The 17,975-nt window shown below is 54.4% G+C and overlaps 1 protein-coding gene across 1 annotated transcript; it reads right to left on the bottom strand.

Moving 5' to 3' along the window:
- Positions 1 to 1,349: 1,349 nt before the first annotated feature.
- DIPK1C (divergent protein kinase domain 1C) lies at positions 1,350 to 15,617 on the bottom strand. The gene is made up of 4 exons (XM_066352735.1): positions 15,398 to 15,617; positions 8,706 to 9,371; positions 5,467 to 5,631; positions 1,350 to 2,499 (listed from the first exon to the last, which is right to left on the bottom strand). Exons 1-4 carry the CDS (start codon positions 15,593 to 15,595, stop codon positions 2,293 to 2,295), a joined length of 1,236 nt encoding a protein of 411 aa, XP_066208832.1. The 5' UTR covers positions 15,596 to 15,617; the 3' UTR covers positions 1,350 to 2,292.
- Between the last annotated feature and the right edge of the window lie 2,358 nt (positions 15,618 to 17,975).

The raw sequence follows: 17,975 nt of genomic DNA, 5'->3' as shown, positions 1-17,975 counted from the left end.
GTTCTCCAACTTTGGGGTACATCCAAGACCCTCAGGTTGAGGGGCAGCCTCGGCCCCAAAGACCCTGACTCTAGACCTGGGAATCCGCTTTTTGAAGCAGATTCCAAGTGGTTCTGGAGCAGGGGTCCGGCCACCAGGGGAGAAACTGCCCGTGGGTTTCTGTCTCAACCCATTTCATTCAGGAGCCACTGCCCGCTACTCACGCCCTGTTGGGAGGTGAGAGTGTGAAGAAGAAGGCTGAAAAACGTCTGTAGGCGTGTGGCGGACGTGGTCAGGACAGCCGACTGCCCCAGGATGTTGGGCAGTTCAGGCAAGACGCGGTCAGCTGCTCATGGCCCAGGCTGTGCGGTTCATGCTTGCCAACGAACACACCCAATGGGGTGCGCGTGCTGGGTGGTTTCATCACAAGGGAATTGTGTCTATAACTTACCGAGATAAAATACGAGAACGGGCCCTGGGTGAGGAACCAGAGGTGAATGAAAGCACTACTTGCTTTAGTTTGGAAGCAACTGAAAATCAGCTCGTGCTCACTGAGCCCGCTTTGCTGTCTCTGCCCGGGTTCCTGTCCACGCATCTCGGAGGGTGGCGTCTGCGCGGGGATCACAACCAAACGTGAACATCCCGAAGGCTGACATTTTCCCAAATGGCAAGGAGGCTGCTCCATCAGATAAGCAAGGGACACGCTCGCTTGTCAGTCACCGTAACAATCTTAAATACTGACAGGACCGTGTTTGTTTATTGTATTCTATAAAAATACCATTTTGTAAGGGTTTGAAATAATAATAAAAAAAAAGCACTGAAATTCACCAGAGACAGTTTAAGAAACACTATTGAAAATGCAATTCTCGGCCCTGGCCGTTGGCTCAGCGGTAGAGCGTCGGCCTGGTGTACGGGGGACCCGGGTTCGATTCCCGGCCAGGGCACATAGGAGAAGCGCCCATTTGCTTCTCCACCCCCCCCCCTCCTTCCTCTCTGTCTCTCTCTTCCCCTCCCGCAGCCAAGGCTCCATTGGAGCAAAGATGGCCCGGGCACTGGGGATGGCTCCTTGGCCTCTGCCCCAGGCGCTAGAGTGGCTCTGGTTGCGACAGAGCGACGCCCCGGAGGGGCAGAGCATCACCCCTTGGTGGGCAGAGCGTCGCCCCTGGTGGGCGTGCCGGGTGGATCCCAGTCAGGCGCATGCGGGAGTCTGTCTGACTGTCTCTCCCCGTTTCCAGCTTCAGAAAAATACAAAAAAAAAAAAAAAAAAAAAGAAAATGCAATTCTCTGGGTGGAATGGGAAAGGAGTGTGTGTGTGTGTGTGTGTGTGTGTGTGTGTGAGAGAGAGAGAGAGAGAGAGAGGTGTCAAACACAAAGGGAAAAGGATCAAACTGTCCCTTTTCCACAATAGAAACACGATTGTGCTGGGTAATTACATATTGCATAGTTTCCATGATAAACAGAAACATTTGTTTCCATTTTGGTGGAAATGAGCAGAAACCTCTTCCCTTCCCAGAGCCAGTGTGTCACCTGGCAGGTTAGCTCCGAGCCCAGGTGCAGGCAGGGCTGTCATTTAGGGTCAGCCCGCCTGACACCCGTCTGCCCTCACAGTGCCCTCTGCCACACAAACCACACTTCCTGATAGTGCAGCTTGTGTTTTTATTGCGTCTCGTGCCAAGGGACAGGTCACTGTTCTTGGCCCACTGGGCCAGCTGTCCCAGAAGACACCCTGGAGAAAACACCTTGCCCTGACCAACAACACACACACCTCACACACGTAACCACTCACACTCACCGGCTCACACGCACACCTGCTCACACCTGCTCACATTACTCACTCACACTCACCTGCTCACACCCACTCACGTAGGCATGTGTGCTCACATGTGTGTGCATGCACACGCTGTCATACTTCCATGTACATGTGCAACACACCTATGTGCACACTAATGTGCACTTAACAGCTGGAAGCATCGTTCTGGGAACAAGCACCTTCTTGAGAGCAATTGCACACCGGGATTTGTGCTGTTTCGGACAGAGGGCCCTCCAACAGCCCGAGGCTCTGTGCCCACCTCCCTCCCGCAGGTCACGTTCAAAGGGATGACAATGAGAGGCCAGATGGTCTCCCCAAACATGGAAGCAGGCTGGGATGGACAGGAGGCACAGTCACAGCAGTGGAAGCAGCATTGGGCCCCTGCACACTTTGGAAGGCCTGAGTGTCTTCGAGACCACTCGTTTGCACAGTGACAATGTTACCTCTCTAAAAGCACGCAGAGGTCATGCCTCCAGAACGAGCATTGGAAAGGCCAGCAGTGGCTACTTCTCTGCCTCCTGCAGTTCCCTCAGCGCAGCTTGGAGGAGTTGCCGAAGCTTCCAGAACACCATGGGGTCTGTCCCCTGGGGGCTGCCCCGGTCTGCACATTCCCGCACAGCCTCTCGCAGTTGCCGCTGAAGCAGGACAGATACGGCGGAGCCTCTGAGGGTGGAGGGGAACCAGTGTCGGAATATTTTGTCACAGACGACCTGAGGGGAGGGACAGTGAGACATTTATTCGGGACAGCAAATCCACCCGAGAGCCCTTGAGCCTGCCAGGTGGCCCTGACACAGACCTTAGCTTTGCTCCCTACCCCCGAAGCGCCTTCAGGGAGGGTCCTCTAGTAGGTGCCTTCCCTTCTGGAACTCAAATTACTCAGCCCCACAAAGAAACTTCACATCGGGTAGGAAATCCCACTCCTGGCCTTCGAGGTGGGGAAGTTCTGGGTGACACTTCACACAGGGCTGATTACCTTTCCAAAGGCAGAGCAGGAAGTCACAGGCAACACCTGCTACGTAAGGAGCAGCCCCTCAGCAGATCTGAAGACAGCGACCTGGCTCTGTCACCACATCCCTGTGGCTGGGCCTTCTTAGCCATCAATGGTCACAATAATAGTGATACCCAGGACAGGGTGTCCTGCGGGTCCAATTACATGCTGGTGGGAAGTAGTATGCAAATGTGACAGCATCTGGAGGCTCATGGGAAAATGGTATATTGGAAGCGAGCGCAGGAGAGATGCAGTTCTTTGCAGGAGCCTTGGCGACGGTTTGTTTTCAGGGCAGAAGTGCAAATGAAACCATTACCTCACAGCCTTTCCTTGGAAGAGGGCACGGAAGACACCAATGCTGGAGATCTGTGTAAATACTCAGTCTCCACCGGCTGTTTGCTGTGCAGCTTCCCCTTCCCTCTCTGTTGGGAGACTGGGACTGGGAGGGCGATGCTCACACTGCCCCATTGTTCTATAGCACGCTTTATATTAGCCTCACTGAACAAGCGCCTCTCCATCTTGTAAGCTGCTGCTTCACCAGAAACAATGCTCACGTCTGTCTCCTGGTGCCTGTAAGGGCGAGGGTTCTTTCTCAGAACTAGTTATCTTCTTTCTTTTTGGGGGGATTGATAATGAATTTCCATGTGCAAAGATGTAAAATATCCCAAAAGACAGACTGTAGTCTTAGTCTCCGTCCCAGTCCTGACTGCCAGACCCTGAGCTCAGGCTCTGAGAGCCAGCCACCTCCTTGAACATCCTTCCAGAGACAGTCTGTGCACACACAAGGCTGTGCACGCAATTCTGTAAACGGCGGTATTTTCCACGCACTGTTCTACGGCTCCCATCCCCACTGGTCCAAGTTTCAGGGAGAGCCTTCCAAACTGAGTCTTATCAGGATATCCCCTTAGTCCTAATGGCTGCATCTCAGATGTGTGGACGTGTCATAGTTATTAAACTAGTTCCTTATCAAGGGAAATGTAGGTTGTTTATTAAGTTTTGCTGTTCTAAACAATGCTGCAATAAATAGCTTGCATATACATCATTTTTATGTGTGACTAAATTTCTAGAAATGGCATTTCTGGGCCAAGGGGTAGATGTACTTTTTGTTTTGATAGATCTTGCTAGATTGGCCCCATAAAAATGGCACCGGCTTACACACGCACAGCAACATATGATGAGAACGCTCGTACCCCCCACGCACGTGCCAACATGCGGGTTGTCTTTTGTTCTTGTCAACAGATGTGTGAAAAGGTTTAATTTGCACTGTACTTATCAGGCAGGTTGGAAGTCATTTCTGCTTCCTTTCCAGTGAATGGTTAAGTTGATATCCTTTACCCACATGCCTATCAGAATGTTGGCCTCTTTCATGTTCAATTGTAGAAGCTCCTTATATCTTGAGGATCTTCATCTCTTGCTGAGGTTGGGTTTCCTGGGGAGCCGACTCTAAGAGAGAGGTCTGTGTGCAGAGATTTATTGAGGGGCATTCTCAGGAACGACACGTCCATTGAACTGAGAAAGTAAATGTCTGAGGCTGGAATCCTTCCTCTGGCCCTTCCAAGTCATCCTGAAGCCGGGAGGGCTGGGCGTGGCGGGTGCCCCACATTCACGGATGCAGGGAAACCATGGCAAAGAAGCTCTGCGGGGCCAGAGACACTGTCAGAGCCTTAGAGGTAAGGGATAAGGGCCCCACTTGCCTCCTAATGAATCTGTAAGAGTCCTTTCCAAGAAGGGTGAAACAAAAGTAGGTTGACGGTTGTGAGCACGTGAAACAGAGTTTGTTCTGGTATGATGATTTGTTTGTGGTTGCCTTATTTTCCATACGAACAACTGCCAACCTCCTTTTACCCCAGCCTGGATCAAGGATGGGGACCTCCCTCTCTCATTAGGTGGCCAAGGGCAGGTGGTCATGTTTCCACTTTGTGGGAGGAGGTCGCAGGTGGCTGATACTCTCGTGAAAATCATCTTGTTCCCACAGCTGCGGTGAAATGATTGACCACAGACCCAGCAAAGATGTGTCCACAGGAAGGGAAAAAGCTGGGGCAGAGGAGCCTCTGAAGGCCACCTGCCTGCCGGGCTGCCCAGCTAGAGGAGGCCACTTCTGCCCATGGAAGAGAGCTCCCACTCACGGGGCGTAGAGCTCTGCATTTGGGACCTCCCCGACTCTGGACCCGACCCGGAAACCCAGACCCAGCATTGATTCCTATTTACCACTGATTCTGGGACTCGAGACCCATGTTCTCTTGCTCTGTGTCGCCCCGCCTGCTGGCCCTGACCCCCTCGCCTGTGCGGGCTGCGATGTGTGTCCATCCTCTCTAGTATGACCAGTTTTTCAGGGGCTGCTTTGCAGTCTTTTCATTCTTACTCGTCATTGGGAGCATGTGTGCGTGTGCAGGCGCGCGTGTTTGTGTATATGCAGAAAGCAGACCCAGAGAGAACAGCTAGCGAAGCCCCTGTTGCAGTGGGATTGGGGAGCCCAGGCTGACTGTGCTGGGAGCTGCATCCCTTGGGCTCATGGCCTCCCCGACCAACAAGCCCAGGGGGGCAGACAACAGAGAAGGGCTGGCCGCCTGTCTCCCACCGTCCCCACCCTCTCGGCACACCCCGGGGGGCACAGGAAGGGCGCTGGTCTCCGCGGACAGGAGCTGAGCGCCAGCGGCTAGCGGCCGAGAGCCGTCCCCCCAGCGCTCACCTGCAGGTTGCTGTTGACTCTCTGAGCCCCGCACTTGCTGACTCGCAGGTCGCACTTCGAAAAGCAGTCAAAGAAATTGCAGTCTTCGTCTCCCGTGCAGTTCTGCTCGAGGATTTCTTTCATTTTAGGTTCAAAAAAGGCCATGTCCACATCGATGGCCACCACCTGTAAGGAGACAGCAAGGGAGATTAGAGAGGCCCGGGCTCAGCACCGAGGCAGCCTGGGCAGCCTTCCGTCTCGTGTGAGGGCAGGTGGCACAGGGGGCCAGAGGGAGCCCGGGCAGCCTTCCGTCTCGTGTGAGGGCAGGTGGCACAGGGGGCCAGAGGGAGCCCGGGCAGCCTTCCGTCTCGTGTGAGGGCAGGTGGCACAGGGGGTCAGAGGGAGCCCGGGCAGCCTTCCGTCTCGTGTGAGGGCAGGTGGCACAGGGGGCCAGAGGGAGCCCGGGCAGCCTTCCGTCTCGTGTGAGGGCAGGTGGCACAGGGAGTCAGAGGGAGCCCGGGCAGCCTTCCGTCTCGTGTGAGGGCAGGTGGCACAGGGGGTCAGAGGGAGCCCGGGCAGCCTTCCGTCTCGTGTGAGGGCAGGTGGCACAGTGGGGGGGGGGCACAGAGCTCCGTGGCCAGTGGCCAAGCCCAGGGCATGCTGGGAAAGAAACGTGGGCTGTGTTACACAAGCAACTGGAACGGATTCTATTGCAAAGCTCTTTGCTGCCGGAGGGACCTTCGCTGTCGTTAGTGAAAGTCTAGGATTTGGGACTCTAAGGAGAAGCGTCCTTTTCACCTCTCAATGTGTCTCAGTTTTAAAAGTAGCATCTCTGAACTGTCTTTTTTTTTTTTTTTAAGATTTGACTTATTGATTTTACAGAAGCAGAATGGAGTGAGAAGTATCAACTTTAGTTGTTCATCGATGGCTTGCTGCAGGTGCCTTGACCAGGCAAACCCAGGGTTTCCAACCTGTGACCTCAATGTTCCAGAGTGACGCTTTGTCCACTGTGCCACCACAGGCCAGGCTCTGAAATGTCTTAAAAATGAGTTGACCCCTGCCTTCTTGTTTTACCACTTTGGTCTCTGACCTTCAAGGGTCAGGATCACAGAGCACAGATGATTTATTTCCCCACACCCATGAACATAAGCAATAAAGGGAAACTCCATTCAAGAGGCAGGTCTGTGGGTGGGACAGTGGTACCTAAATTGTCTACTTATGGCACCTGTCACCCAAGTCAACTGATTTACAACAGACTGGTTGGATGGACGCACGGGGGAGATGACAGCATAAACGTTCTTGAATTAGGATTGATGCGTGCAGAGCCTAATTCGGCACAAGGACTGGGACACCTGGAAGTCCAGATTTATCTCCTTGGCTTCAAACCAAAGAGGCTTTTAAACCAGAGCAAGAGTAACATCTAATTTATGCAGATTTCCCTTCACCACCTGAATTAAAAAAAGAAAAAGAAGAAGAAAAAGAACAAAAAGAAAAAGATGAGCTGAAACCTATGAAAACCTGGAGTCAGCCCAAATTGAGCAGCTTCTAGCTTCTAGGTATTAAAAAGCTATTAAAAGACGTGACATATTTGAGGAGGAGTGTTTGGCCATTCCACAAACCTTCACAGGTCAACGTCAAAACATCACCCTCCCTGCCCCTCACCCCCCACTGCTGCATCCCCAGGAAGGGCTCCTTTGTTTTGGTTTCTCATTCAGGATGGATGCTGAAGGCAACAGAGTCTCTTGGGAGAGAATCTTCAGGGAAACGAGGAGGGAAAATAATTTATTTCAAAATATGGGGAGAATAAGGGGGAAAAATAGAACGAGAAACTTTTTTCCTTGTTAAGAGCTTTGCCTAATTATTAACTGAGGCACAGCAACCAGAAATTATCATTTTAATCAGTTTTCCCTGTCTCATTATTTAGAAAAAATAAATAAATAGTTCACTTCATCATGTGCACCGGCTAATAGACGAACAAAGCATCAGGGTATGCTAACGATCTAGCGCTCTCCCGGTGTATTGCTGGGGCGAGGGGACCTTTCTCTTTGCCCCATAGTTTCTGGCTTCCCCTGGGCCCCAGACGGAACTCCAGCTCCTGGCAATTGCTCTTTCTGCCCTTTCTGATGGTTGCCTTCGCATCTCCCCAGAGGGCTAGGTGGATTGATTTTTTTTTTTTCATTTTTGTGTGTGGCATAGGATGGATTGTGAGCCTAACTGGAAGCCCCGAACATGGGAATGGTGACTAAACAAACCAGGAAAACCTGCAGGAGCCTCTTCAACTGTGCCAGGAGAACCTCAACATTCTCCCTGCGTGGCGGGACCTGACTCGCACCATCCTCAAACTTCATTCCAGCGTCTGCCTAGAAAGGACAAGGGAGAGTCACCCCATCGTGCCCCTTCGAGGTTAACCGGGGTGAGAACATTGTCCACTATGAGCCGGTCCCCCACAGTGACCGGCCCACAGAAGTGGCCCTTCACAGCCAGCACTTGCAATGTCAGGAGTGACTCGTGGCCATAGAGGAGTCACCCCAGGCGACGGTGTTATTGTGACAATGGGTTTTAGCCTAGCCAGGAGGCGGTGGGCAGAGATTGTTTTCTAAAGACACATGGCATCCCTCCTGCTGCCGCTGCTCCTCATGACTCCGTTCCTTAGACACCAGAGAGGAACTAAACTGTGCCAGCCTCGCCCAGAGCAGTGCAGAGGCCGATGTGTCCCCCCAGGGAAGGCTGGTCCCTAGAGGAAGGCACCCAAACACCAGCCACCCCTCTAGACGTCTTAGCCACGGAAGGGAAGCTAACTAGAAGCTCCACGAAGAAAGTGTTAGAACACGTTGCTCATTGTCACGGGCCTGTTCAGTTTGAAGACAGCATCCTCCAATTGAGTCACTGTCCAAAGCCCCCAGAGGCCATTGTCCTTGTGGTCCTCTGTGGTCCCCTCACCCCGAAAGGCTGCTTTCTGCCATCAGCAAGAGCTAGTTTCCAGGGAAAACCAGAACACCCCTCAGGAAGGACACCCTCACCTCCCCGGCCCTGGGCTCCTGCTGTCCCGAGCTTTCACTGCAGTCCCTCCTGGGCTGGGGATAGGGGCACCTGTCCTTTGAATTCTCCAGGACAGGGCTGGGTGGGGTTGTCCCGCCCAGCAGGCCGCCTAATATTACCTTGTTTCCCAGGATTTCAGAAATGCTCTCATTTATAATCCCCTGGACAACCCAAAAATTCTGTGGCCATACGATGCAGCCGCCCTGCCCGGGGACACTCACCGTGAAGTCCCTCCTGATGGCAAAGTTCTCCGGCTTAATGTCGCAGAGGTGTAGGCGGTGGGGGAAGTCATGGTCGAAGTGCCGCACCAGGTCCAGGAAGCTGAGCGCCATGGCCCCAACGGCCCGGGCATGGCCCCGGCGGGCCCCGTCCAGCGGGAAGAGCGCACTGTGCCCGGGGCTGCCAGCTGCCAGGTGCTCCACAGCATAGAAGTGGCCACAGGAGCCCAGCACGGGCGGGGTGTGCGGGCTGAGACCCTGCAGCGTGACCAGCAGGACGAACTCCTCCTGCTGCAGCAGTGCCCACAGGCTGGCCAGCTGGCTGCGGCCGCGCGGGCCCTGGCGCCCTGGCCACAGTGGCCCCAGGCGGCCGGCCGGCAGCTCCAGGCCCAGCGCGCTCCTGACCTCGCCGGCCGCCAGCAGAAGCAGCTCTGCGTCCGGGAAGCCCCAGGCTGCATCCTCGGCCGGGTCCTCCAGCAGGCCGGGCGGCCGGAAGCTGGCGAAGGCCTCCTCCTTGGACTTGAGGACGACCGGGCGGCCGCGCCAGTCTGCCTGCAGCACCTTCTTGCCCCTCTCGTAGTACAGGCAGCGCCAGTACCGCAGCGTCCCCGCCACGCACAAGTCCTCACAGAGGTCGCCAGCCAGCGCCCCGCCCCGGTAGTCCTGGCACTGGAAGGAAGGGACAGTTGGTCACAACGCGGGGCGCCGGGGAGTAGGGTGCAGGAAAGGGGCCCAGGCTGGTCTCTGCGCTCACCACCCCACTAACCAGCCCCTGGGAGGGACCCAGCTGCGTGTGAACCACACAGCCTCTTTGGGTCCTTGCGTAATGAAGTAAACAACTTTAAAACATCCCATTTTATGCTCCTCAGTCAGGCCCAGGACAAGGTCCTCGGGATCAAAACACCCCAAGGCAAGAAGGAGGTCCCCGACCTGTGATGCAAGGGTGGAGTGCAGGGAAGTATTCTACTGCCTGGTTTTCTGTGTCCTCACCTGTTACTGAGAGGTGCGGCCAGGTGGTAGGGTCACCGGAGAGCTTTGAAGCCTCCAGCAAAGAGGACAGCTAACTCACCTCTGCAGAGGTGGGGAGACCAGGCCACAGCCCTGGCCCTTCTGTGGGTGTGGCCTGCAGGCTCCACAGGCCTCAGGGAACTCATGGCCTCCGGAAACAGGCATTAGAACAGGCCTCGTGGCCGCTGTGCCTGCAGGACCAGGACAGCACAGCACCGGGGACGCCCTTCAGAAGAGAGGAACCACATGGAATAAATTGTGGACCCACAGGGAGTGTTTGGTTCCTGGTCGTGGTGAGGAAGGCATCCAGGAGCCCCCGCATGGGGCATTCCTCCTAAATTTCAGGGGTCCTTTTGAAGGGTGCCACACGAGGGGACCTGGTGACCTCACCACTTCCACACTGTAGTCATCCCTAAGAAGATGGTCCAGCCAGGCCCAGTGAGGGACCTGCTAGAGCAATGGCCCCAGGCAATGTCTCGCTCCTCAGCCACACCAGGCCACCTTCCAGTTAACAACGCCACTTTCTGAACTTAGTCCAGCCATCTGTGGGCTGAGCCACCACCTAGCTCCAGGGTCCAGTCTCCGGAGTTCACAGAACAGAGGTGGCTGCCTTGGAAACCCACGACAGCAAGGTAAGAGCACGTCTGACCTACCTGGTTCGGGAGGACCCGGGTGGCCGCTGGGCTTGGCCCCTCACTAGGTGTGTGGCTGGTTTTCAAGTCTGTGATGTTGGTTGATAATGCTGTGTCATGGGAGACCTGTGACGGTCAACCAAGGTCCTGGGTGCAGGGGATCTGGTCATCTCAGGGGAGGCTAGTTTCTTCCAGCCCTGGTCATTAGAATTCGGGGGTGGGGGGCAGAGAGACTTGTTCCTGGAAAGAGGTCTCTGAGCTCAGTTTTGAAAGACAAATTGCCAGTCTGCCTAACAGACAAGGAGGGTGAAAGCGGTTCCATTGCAGGACATGGCCTTGCAAAGACCTGACGTCACCAAGTAGCCCAGGGCGTTCAGGGAACCGGACCTGGTCAGTGCGTGGAGAGCGAGGTCAGAGCATGGGCCTGTGTGTGACACACTGAAGCGTCCTATCAAAAAACGCCATTCCTATGTCTCCCCCTGAGGCAGCCCCACCTGCCTGTGGGGAAGCCCCCTGCCCCAGCTGTCACTGAAGGAGGCAGCGGAGTCCCTGGTGCTGTCCTCCCTCTTGCGGGCTCCCGCCGCTCAGCCTTCCTGACGAGCCTGCACTGCATTGAGGGAATCAGATCCAAATCAGATTGAAACCGACAGAAGATGTGCCCCTGCCAATTGGGAAAGCAGTTCCGGACAGGAGTGGCAAGACATCTTGAACAGTGGTCTAATCATTGAATGTGGCCTATGGCCTATTGATTTTGGACGGGAGCATTCATGTTGGCTGTTTTCTGAAGATCAGCAGATGGAGGCCTAAGGGATGCGGTGTGAGGCATCAGGAAGGACAGGAATCAGAGCGAGGTGCCCCGGTGGAGTCCGTGACCTCATCGATCATGAGAGGCCGTTTATAGTCAGCAAAGCACATGTGATACAGTTATCACACAGCTGCTCTCTGTTATCTTCCTGCAGGGTGGAGGGTTTGGAGCATTTCAGTTCCTACGCCTGTTACGTAGAACGGAAACTTCGTCCATCCCGGCTATTCTGGTCACCAATGTTAGAGTGCGTCTGCCGGGTCTCCTGCATGTGTGTATGTTTACTAAACACAGAGACGGGCTTACTCTAGCACTTAAACAACCGCGAACTTAAAGTATAAATTACGAGGTTGCAAACTAATTAACATTGTCTTAGAGACTGTCGTGAAATTATTTTATTAGCGGTAGAGCCTACTGAAGTAGCTATTTTTTAACCTAAAAGAAAAGTAGTTTATTTACTTTAACTCATTTTTTAAAATCACTTTTCTCTGCAGGTAGGGAGGTCCCAACCACCCGTGTGAAGACAGGTACATCTCTGTACCCACATGTGTGTGCACGCAAAATCCCTGGTATCAGGGTTTAAAACACACACACAACACACACACACACACACTCACACGAAAGTCTCAATGTAGTGAAGTGGCATTTTCTCAGTAATTGAACTCACAGTGCGTTTGTGTTTCCTAGAGGTTGTGTGTGACGTGTAAACATACTTCTTCAGCATGCCCAGCTCCGGGGAAGCATTCTTAGTGCTCGCCGCTTAGAATCTCTCCGGTGTGCATCACACTTCTCAGGCCAAAACAAAGCCTGTCCACTCAGGTTTGGGAAACGGTTCACCGGGTCTCAGAGGTCATGCCTAAGGTCTGGGTTTTCTTTAGTGTGTTTGTTTCTTTTTTTAAAGGAGCGTGAAGTTCCTACGTGGTTAACCACCATCATGCTACATGACAGTGTTCCTACCCCAGCAACAACGCCGTGCATCATAGAACCTCAGAGCATCTGGCCGGTCTGCCGGGTACCCCTTCCAGACCCTGGACGGCTCAGATAATGTCCATTACCAACACAGCCAGCGCCCTCGGGAGAACAGTTGTTCTCTGCCATCAAGGGTCTCCCTGTGGCTCTGGGTTTCCATCGGAGCAAAGAGACACAAGCCTGTCCTATTAAAAGGGAACTCCGAATGTAGGCAACGAAATGAAATCACATCAAATCTAACTCACCAAAAGGAAATGAAGCCTCTGAATAAAAGAATCTGTGGAAATGGTTTTGAGACTCTTTGAAAGTGATATGCCGCGGAGGGTTAAGTATACCCAGTTGTTCCTGATGGCTTTCATTACCAAAGAAGCCACTCTTGGTCATGGGGTCTCTCCTATCAGACAGCACAGGGCTCCACACACACTACGTGAGTCAGGGCAAGTGACCCAACCCCTCTGGGACTGGGTTTCACCATCTGCGGAATGGGGGTAGTCTAAGCACATGCCTCCCGGAGGGCATTGCGGGGGATTAAACGCAAGGCTGTGAGTAAAACCGCTTAGTGCTGTGCCTGCCCAGAGAAATGACAGGCACCCACGGCCCAGCCCTCTCCGCTGCTGCGTGAAGAGCTATGCCTGCCTCAAGGAAGCCAGGCTCGTGAGTTATTGAGCGCGGCCCGAGGCTTCTCAGCCTGGACGGCCTCCTGGCACCTGGCATGGCCCTCTGGACCAGTAGGGTGGCAGAACCCTCACGGGGAAGTCAAGGATGGCGTGTGATGCCTTGTGCCAGAAGGCCGCAGGAGAGAGGAGTCCCGCAGTCGGCCTAGAAAAATCCAAAGCTCTCAGACCCAGGGTTTGGCTCTGGAACACGAACAAGTCCAGTTGGTTCTTCCAAGACCAGGGAGTATAGTGGGCTCCCTGTGGAGGTGGGTGGGCTTGGAGCTAGCAGCAGGCCTGGCTCCCCCCCCCCCCCCCCCCCGCAGCTTTAGCTAGACTCCCCTCAGGCAGGCCAGCGACGGCCCTGTGCACTGAGGGCCTGGGAACACGCCCGGCCTTGCCCAGCACTCCACTGCCTGCACAGGAGCAAGAGAAGGCCCCCTTTGGCTTAGCTCTGCTGTCCTTCTGTGCTCTGGAGTTCAGAGGGAAAGCTAATGAGAGCATGGAGGCCGGTCAGGAGACTCACAGCCAGTTTTATTGTTAAGGATAAAAGCCAGGCTGGATGAATGGAAAGTGCTTGGGGAGCCCAGAGACAGAAGCCTGATTCAGCCCGAGTCCTGGGAGGCCGCAGAGCCAGCCTCCACTGGCTTGCCAGCGCCCAGCCATTGGGGTGTGCAGGCCAGGGTCTTATTCAAACCTGGGGCATGTGCGAAGCGCCCCAGGTGAAAGGGGCCCAGGGTGCTGTCCGGGGCTCACATCACTGAGTCAGAATGGAGAAGGTAGAAAGGGATGTGGCAGGAAGGAAGGGAGAGACAGCCACATCCGGGCATGGGGGAGAAATCATGGCTTCAGACATGCCGGTGCCCAAATGACACTCCCCGAAAAGTCAGTTCACTGAGACAACAGCTGATGAGCCTCAGGAAGACAGACCTGGTATTTCAGGTCATTTCAGTGATCAGAAAGGAGAGAGCCTTCAGAAGCAGGACTCACCTGTTCAGCTTCATGTCAGACTTAAAACGACCCTGAATGGGTGCCCCTGGCACCACAATGGTGGACCCTCTAATCAGAACTGGTTTTAATTTATGAGCTGAAATGCTGGGAAAGTTATGATTAACAGTTTCTTAAATGATATGAAGCTATTTTGTTTCCATGAGGCTGCCCACCCCATCCCTCCCTCCACTTAACCAAAGGTAAATAAATGAAAAAAAAAAAATGGAGTTCATGTGTTACTTTAAAAGATCAGTATATTTTTTGTAAACAGAAGTATCCCATCCTGGCTAAACTATTAATCTTTGTTTATTATAAATAGTCTATCAGTCTCCCCAAAATAAAAGAGGGTTTTAGATGAGTTACTAAAAAAATTAATGAGCTCATGCACATTCAAGAAAATTTGAGAGAACTTAAGTGTAACAGAGGGTGGACGACAGGGCGAATAGAAGCAAGCACGCAGAAGTGCATGGATGATAGATAGATCGATAGCTAGACAGACAGGCTGGAGGGAATCAATAATAAATGTCTCACTTCCATGATGATCAATTCATGATGACACATGTCAAACTCAATTAGGAAACATGATTTGTTGTAGCTTGTACCTTTCACTCGTTTCTTAAAATTTTTCCAATCTCACTTTTTATTAAAAAACAAAAAGGTACATGTAGTTGAAAACCTTTATGGTACCCCGTTTTGAAATCCTACCATCTCAAAGGCCCACCCATATGTAAGCAATTGGATGGAAACTTTCCATGGGTTTCTTGAAGATATTTTTTAGAAAACAGACCACTTTTCACCTCAAATACTTAGAAGTTCACTGTTGGAGGAGTGAAGAAACACGTCAAAAGTCAACAGAACCTTAGGAGCTGCTATCTTCACCTTTCTTGCTAATTTCCCTTCGGGGATTTCTTCCTTGTTAAGTCTCCTAATGCGTATCGTGTTCTGAACCAAGCCAACTAAGGAGCAGCTCACATTCGGGAAGCCACTGATGCCCCCGGTGCGTGCAGACTGCTAGCCCAGCGTCTCCTTCTCCACTCACGGCCCCACCCAGCTGAGGAGCAGCCAGGCCCTCCCCTGGGGGGACAGAGACTTCAGTCACCACCGCAGGATCAGGGTCCGCGGGTCCCAACCCCTCCCTGGGAGCGCGATCTGCCTGGGATCCCCCAGTCGCCTAGCGTGAGCGCCACCTGGGGCGCAGGAGGCAGGGGTCCTGGTAGCCGTCTGCATCCGGCGCGGGCTCGGGGTCGGGAAGTCCAGGTTGGATCACAGAACCGAGCCTGAGCCGGAGAACGGGGACCCCAGAGGCATCTTAGCCCGCACCCGGCCCAGCGCCCCGACCCTGCTGCCCCAACAGGGGACGTGGCCACCGAGGGGATTTCAGGAGACTCGGAGCCGCCCCGCAAACTTTCTTTAGGAGCGCGGGCTCACGGGCAAGTGGAACAGCAGTCCGGCAGCCAGACTCTCGGGACAAAGGACCAATTTTGGTGATGTGAGGAGAAACACCCCCGCGTGCCCACAGAGGAATCAGCCCACAGGGCACAGTGCGGGAGACCGGTATGTGACGCGTCCGGAATTCCACGCACCGTGTCCCACCCAGAGACCCGAGAGCGCGTTGGGGGGCAGTGCGGCAGCGGGACCTACCAGCGCGGCCAGGATGCGCCGGCTCTTCTCGTCCGTGCAGCGCTCGGAGAGGACGTCCGGGTGCGCGCGGAGCAGCAGCGCGGCCGCCAGCACCCAGCCCGCGGCCCAGGCGGCGCAGGCCAGCAGCGCGCCCCGTCCGCACCTCCGGCGCCGCCCGCACGGCCGGATCCGGCCCCGCGCTCCCGCGGCCCGCACCATGGCCAGCCCGCGCGCCGCCCACTCTGCCGCCTGCGCCCGGAGCTCGTGTTGCGGCTTCACTTCTGCCGGCCAGCGGGGGAGGGGTCGCGGGGGAGAGGCCATGCGAGGGGAGGGGAGGGGAGGCGAGGGGAGGCCCCGCGGCTGGTTACCCGGCTGGGCGAGTCCTGGGGTGGGCAGAAGTGTCCGCGGGAGCCCCAGGGGAGGCGGTGTGCTCGGGCTGCTCCCTGCCCTTGCGCGCGGGGCGCCCCGCTGAGTCGCCGCACCCCGACACTTTCTCCACTTTTTCTTTTCTGTCTTTATTTATTTATTTATTTATTTTTTTTTGCACCTTTTTTCCAAGGCTAGTTCCTCTCTTAAACAGAATCCAACTCCCTGGTCTAGACTCCTGACTCCCTGGTCAACACATCTTCAAAGCAGACAAGATAACCGCCCAACCCCGCCACCTCTCTGAGGGTCCCGAATCCGGACCCCTGCTTGCTCTCTGTCCCTTTTCCCCCATTACCTCTCTGCTCGATTCCTCCCTCCTCAGCATCACCCCGACCCGGAGGCGCCCCCAGGTGAGACCTGGAGCGTGCGCCGGGTCGGGGTCCCGGAAGGTCTGTGTGTCCACTGCCACCGGCCTTTCCCAAGCAGCCTTCTGACTCCAGTGCCCTCGTCTAACCCCCACCCCAACCCCCACCTCAGCCGACAAAAAGCTCCCGGGTGTCCTTTCCAGGGACAAAAAAGCGCAGCACCCTTTCAACGTTTCTGTTTCTCCCCGGGGAGAAAGCTCTCACTAAATGTATCTAAATCTGCATGTAGGTCCATTCCTAAGGGCTTGGGGAGCAAGCCTCTATCGCAGCCATTACATAAAATAGAGCACCTCTGCGGTGAGAAGAGCTGTCCCTGGTTTTTGCCAATTGTCCCCTCCTCACTCCACCAAGCTGCTCCTCTGCTCCCTGAAACCTGTCTCCCGGAGAGTGCTGGTGGGTGGTGTGCCCTGAGCTGCCCCCACTGAAGGCCTCTGAGGGCACCACCCCAGGGCTCCCGCGTTCAGTCTGCAGGAGCTCTCTGCCGGCAGGTGCCAGCCCCTAGCGATGCCCCCACCCCCTGCTGCTGCCGGGTGCCTGAGTGTCACACACCCATTCCTGAGGGGCGGGGTCATTACTCTGGTCCTGACAAAGCATTCATCCTCCTCCCAAGGGACTCGCCTCCTCACCTTGTCTATTGTGTGCGTCTTAGGGGTTTCACTTCACGTTGCATGACTCAGTGGTAGAGATCTGCAAGAATTGTGAGACGTCACATGAACAAATGATCAGCCCTAAGGAAGGCTCTGGGTGCATCGCAGGTGTTCCCTAATGCCAAAGATATAGGGACCACTCAATTGGCTGAGGCCCTTCCCTCATGACCAGCCCTCCTATCCCCAGGCAACCCCACCCCCAGCCCCAGACACCAGGTGTATTTTTCCTAGGCTGCCTGTGCCAGTCTGGTCATCTCATTTCAAAATAGTTGTTGGGCACAGAAGCCATTTTAGGATGCTTGCTTTAAAATCCTGACTCAATAGCAAGAAGGCAATCTATCTCCTTTCCCCAAAATTCTATGTGGGAGTGGAGGGGGCAGGACTAACTAGAAAGGAGGATGAGGTAAAGACGGGTAAACCACATCCTTTCAAGCCTCAGCATAAAAATCACAGACGGGAAGCAGGACTTGAAACCAAGGATGTACAAGGTCGGCTTTGCTTTTGTAAGTTTTTAAAATCCGTTGATAATCCCACTCCTTTTGGCATTGGACAAAGAAAAGGATTTGACAAAAGAAAGGATACAGAAAAAAATAAAATAAAATTATAACCGCACAATGACGAGATCCTCTGACATTCAGAACTTAGTACAGATGTCACAGTATCCTTGAGCCAGAAGAGAACCCACAGAAAGCAGAACCTGTGCACGCACGCCCTCCTGCGGGCAGCAGGGCCCTGCACCGGCCAGGACAGGACGGGTGGATGGGGCTGACATCCACCGGCCCTTCCCTTGGGAGGGGGGGGGCAGGGAGGGGAGTGTCACCTGGGGGGAAGCCTTTTAAGATCACCTGTCCAAAGGAGTTTTTTTTGGGGGGGGGGGATTCATACGAAGGTGATGTAGAGGCCAGCTGGTCCCAAAGGTATTTCCCTAGAGCAACAAAAAGATAAACAATTAAGTCTTTATGTAAACAACAACATGTAAGGCTTCCCCTGATCCTCTCCCACGAGCCCCGCCCCCTCCCTGTGTGTGGGTGGCAACGGCTGCCTCTGGGGACCTGGCAGCGGGTGGCTGGTCAGGAGAAGGGTATGGGCAGAGCTGAGAGAGTGACCTGACCTGGGGCTGGCTTCTCATCAAGTGAATGTTAATAGGCTTTGACTCCTTAA

This window comes from Saccopteryx leptura, chromosome 11, assembly GCF_036850995.1.
Source record: "Saccopteryx leptura isolate mSacLep1 chromosome 11, mSacLep1_pri_phased_curated, whole genome shotgun sequence".
Lineage (NCBI taxonomy): Eukaryota > Metazoa > Chordata > Mammalia > Chiroptera > Emballonuridae > Saccopteryx > Saccopteryx leptura.
This window is presented reverse-complemented; position numbering and strand designations above follow the sequence as displayed.

Coding starts and splice junctions, on each gene's coding strand:
- DIPK1C (XM_066352735.1), bottom strand. CDS start 15,595: ATGGTGCGGGCCGCGGGAGCGCGGGGCCGGATCCGGCCGTGCGGGCGG. Junction 9,372..15,397: donor GGCGCATCCTGGCCGCGCTG/GTAGGTCCCGCT, acceptor CCTTCCTTCCAG/TGCCAGGACTACCGGGGCGG. Junction 5,632..8,705: donor CCATCAGGAGGGACTTCACG/GTGAGTGTCCCC, acceptor GTCTCCTTACAG/GTGGTGGCCATCGATGTGGA.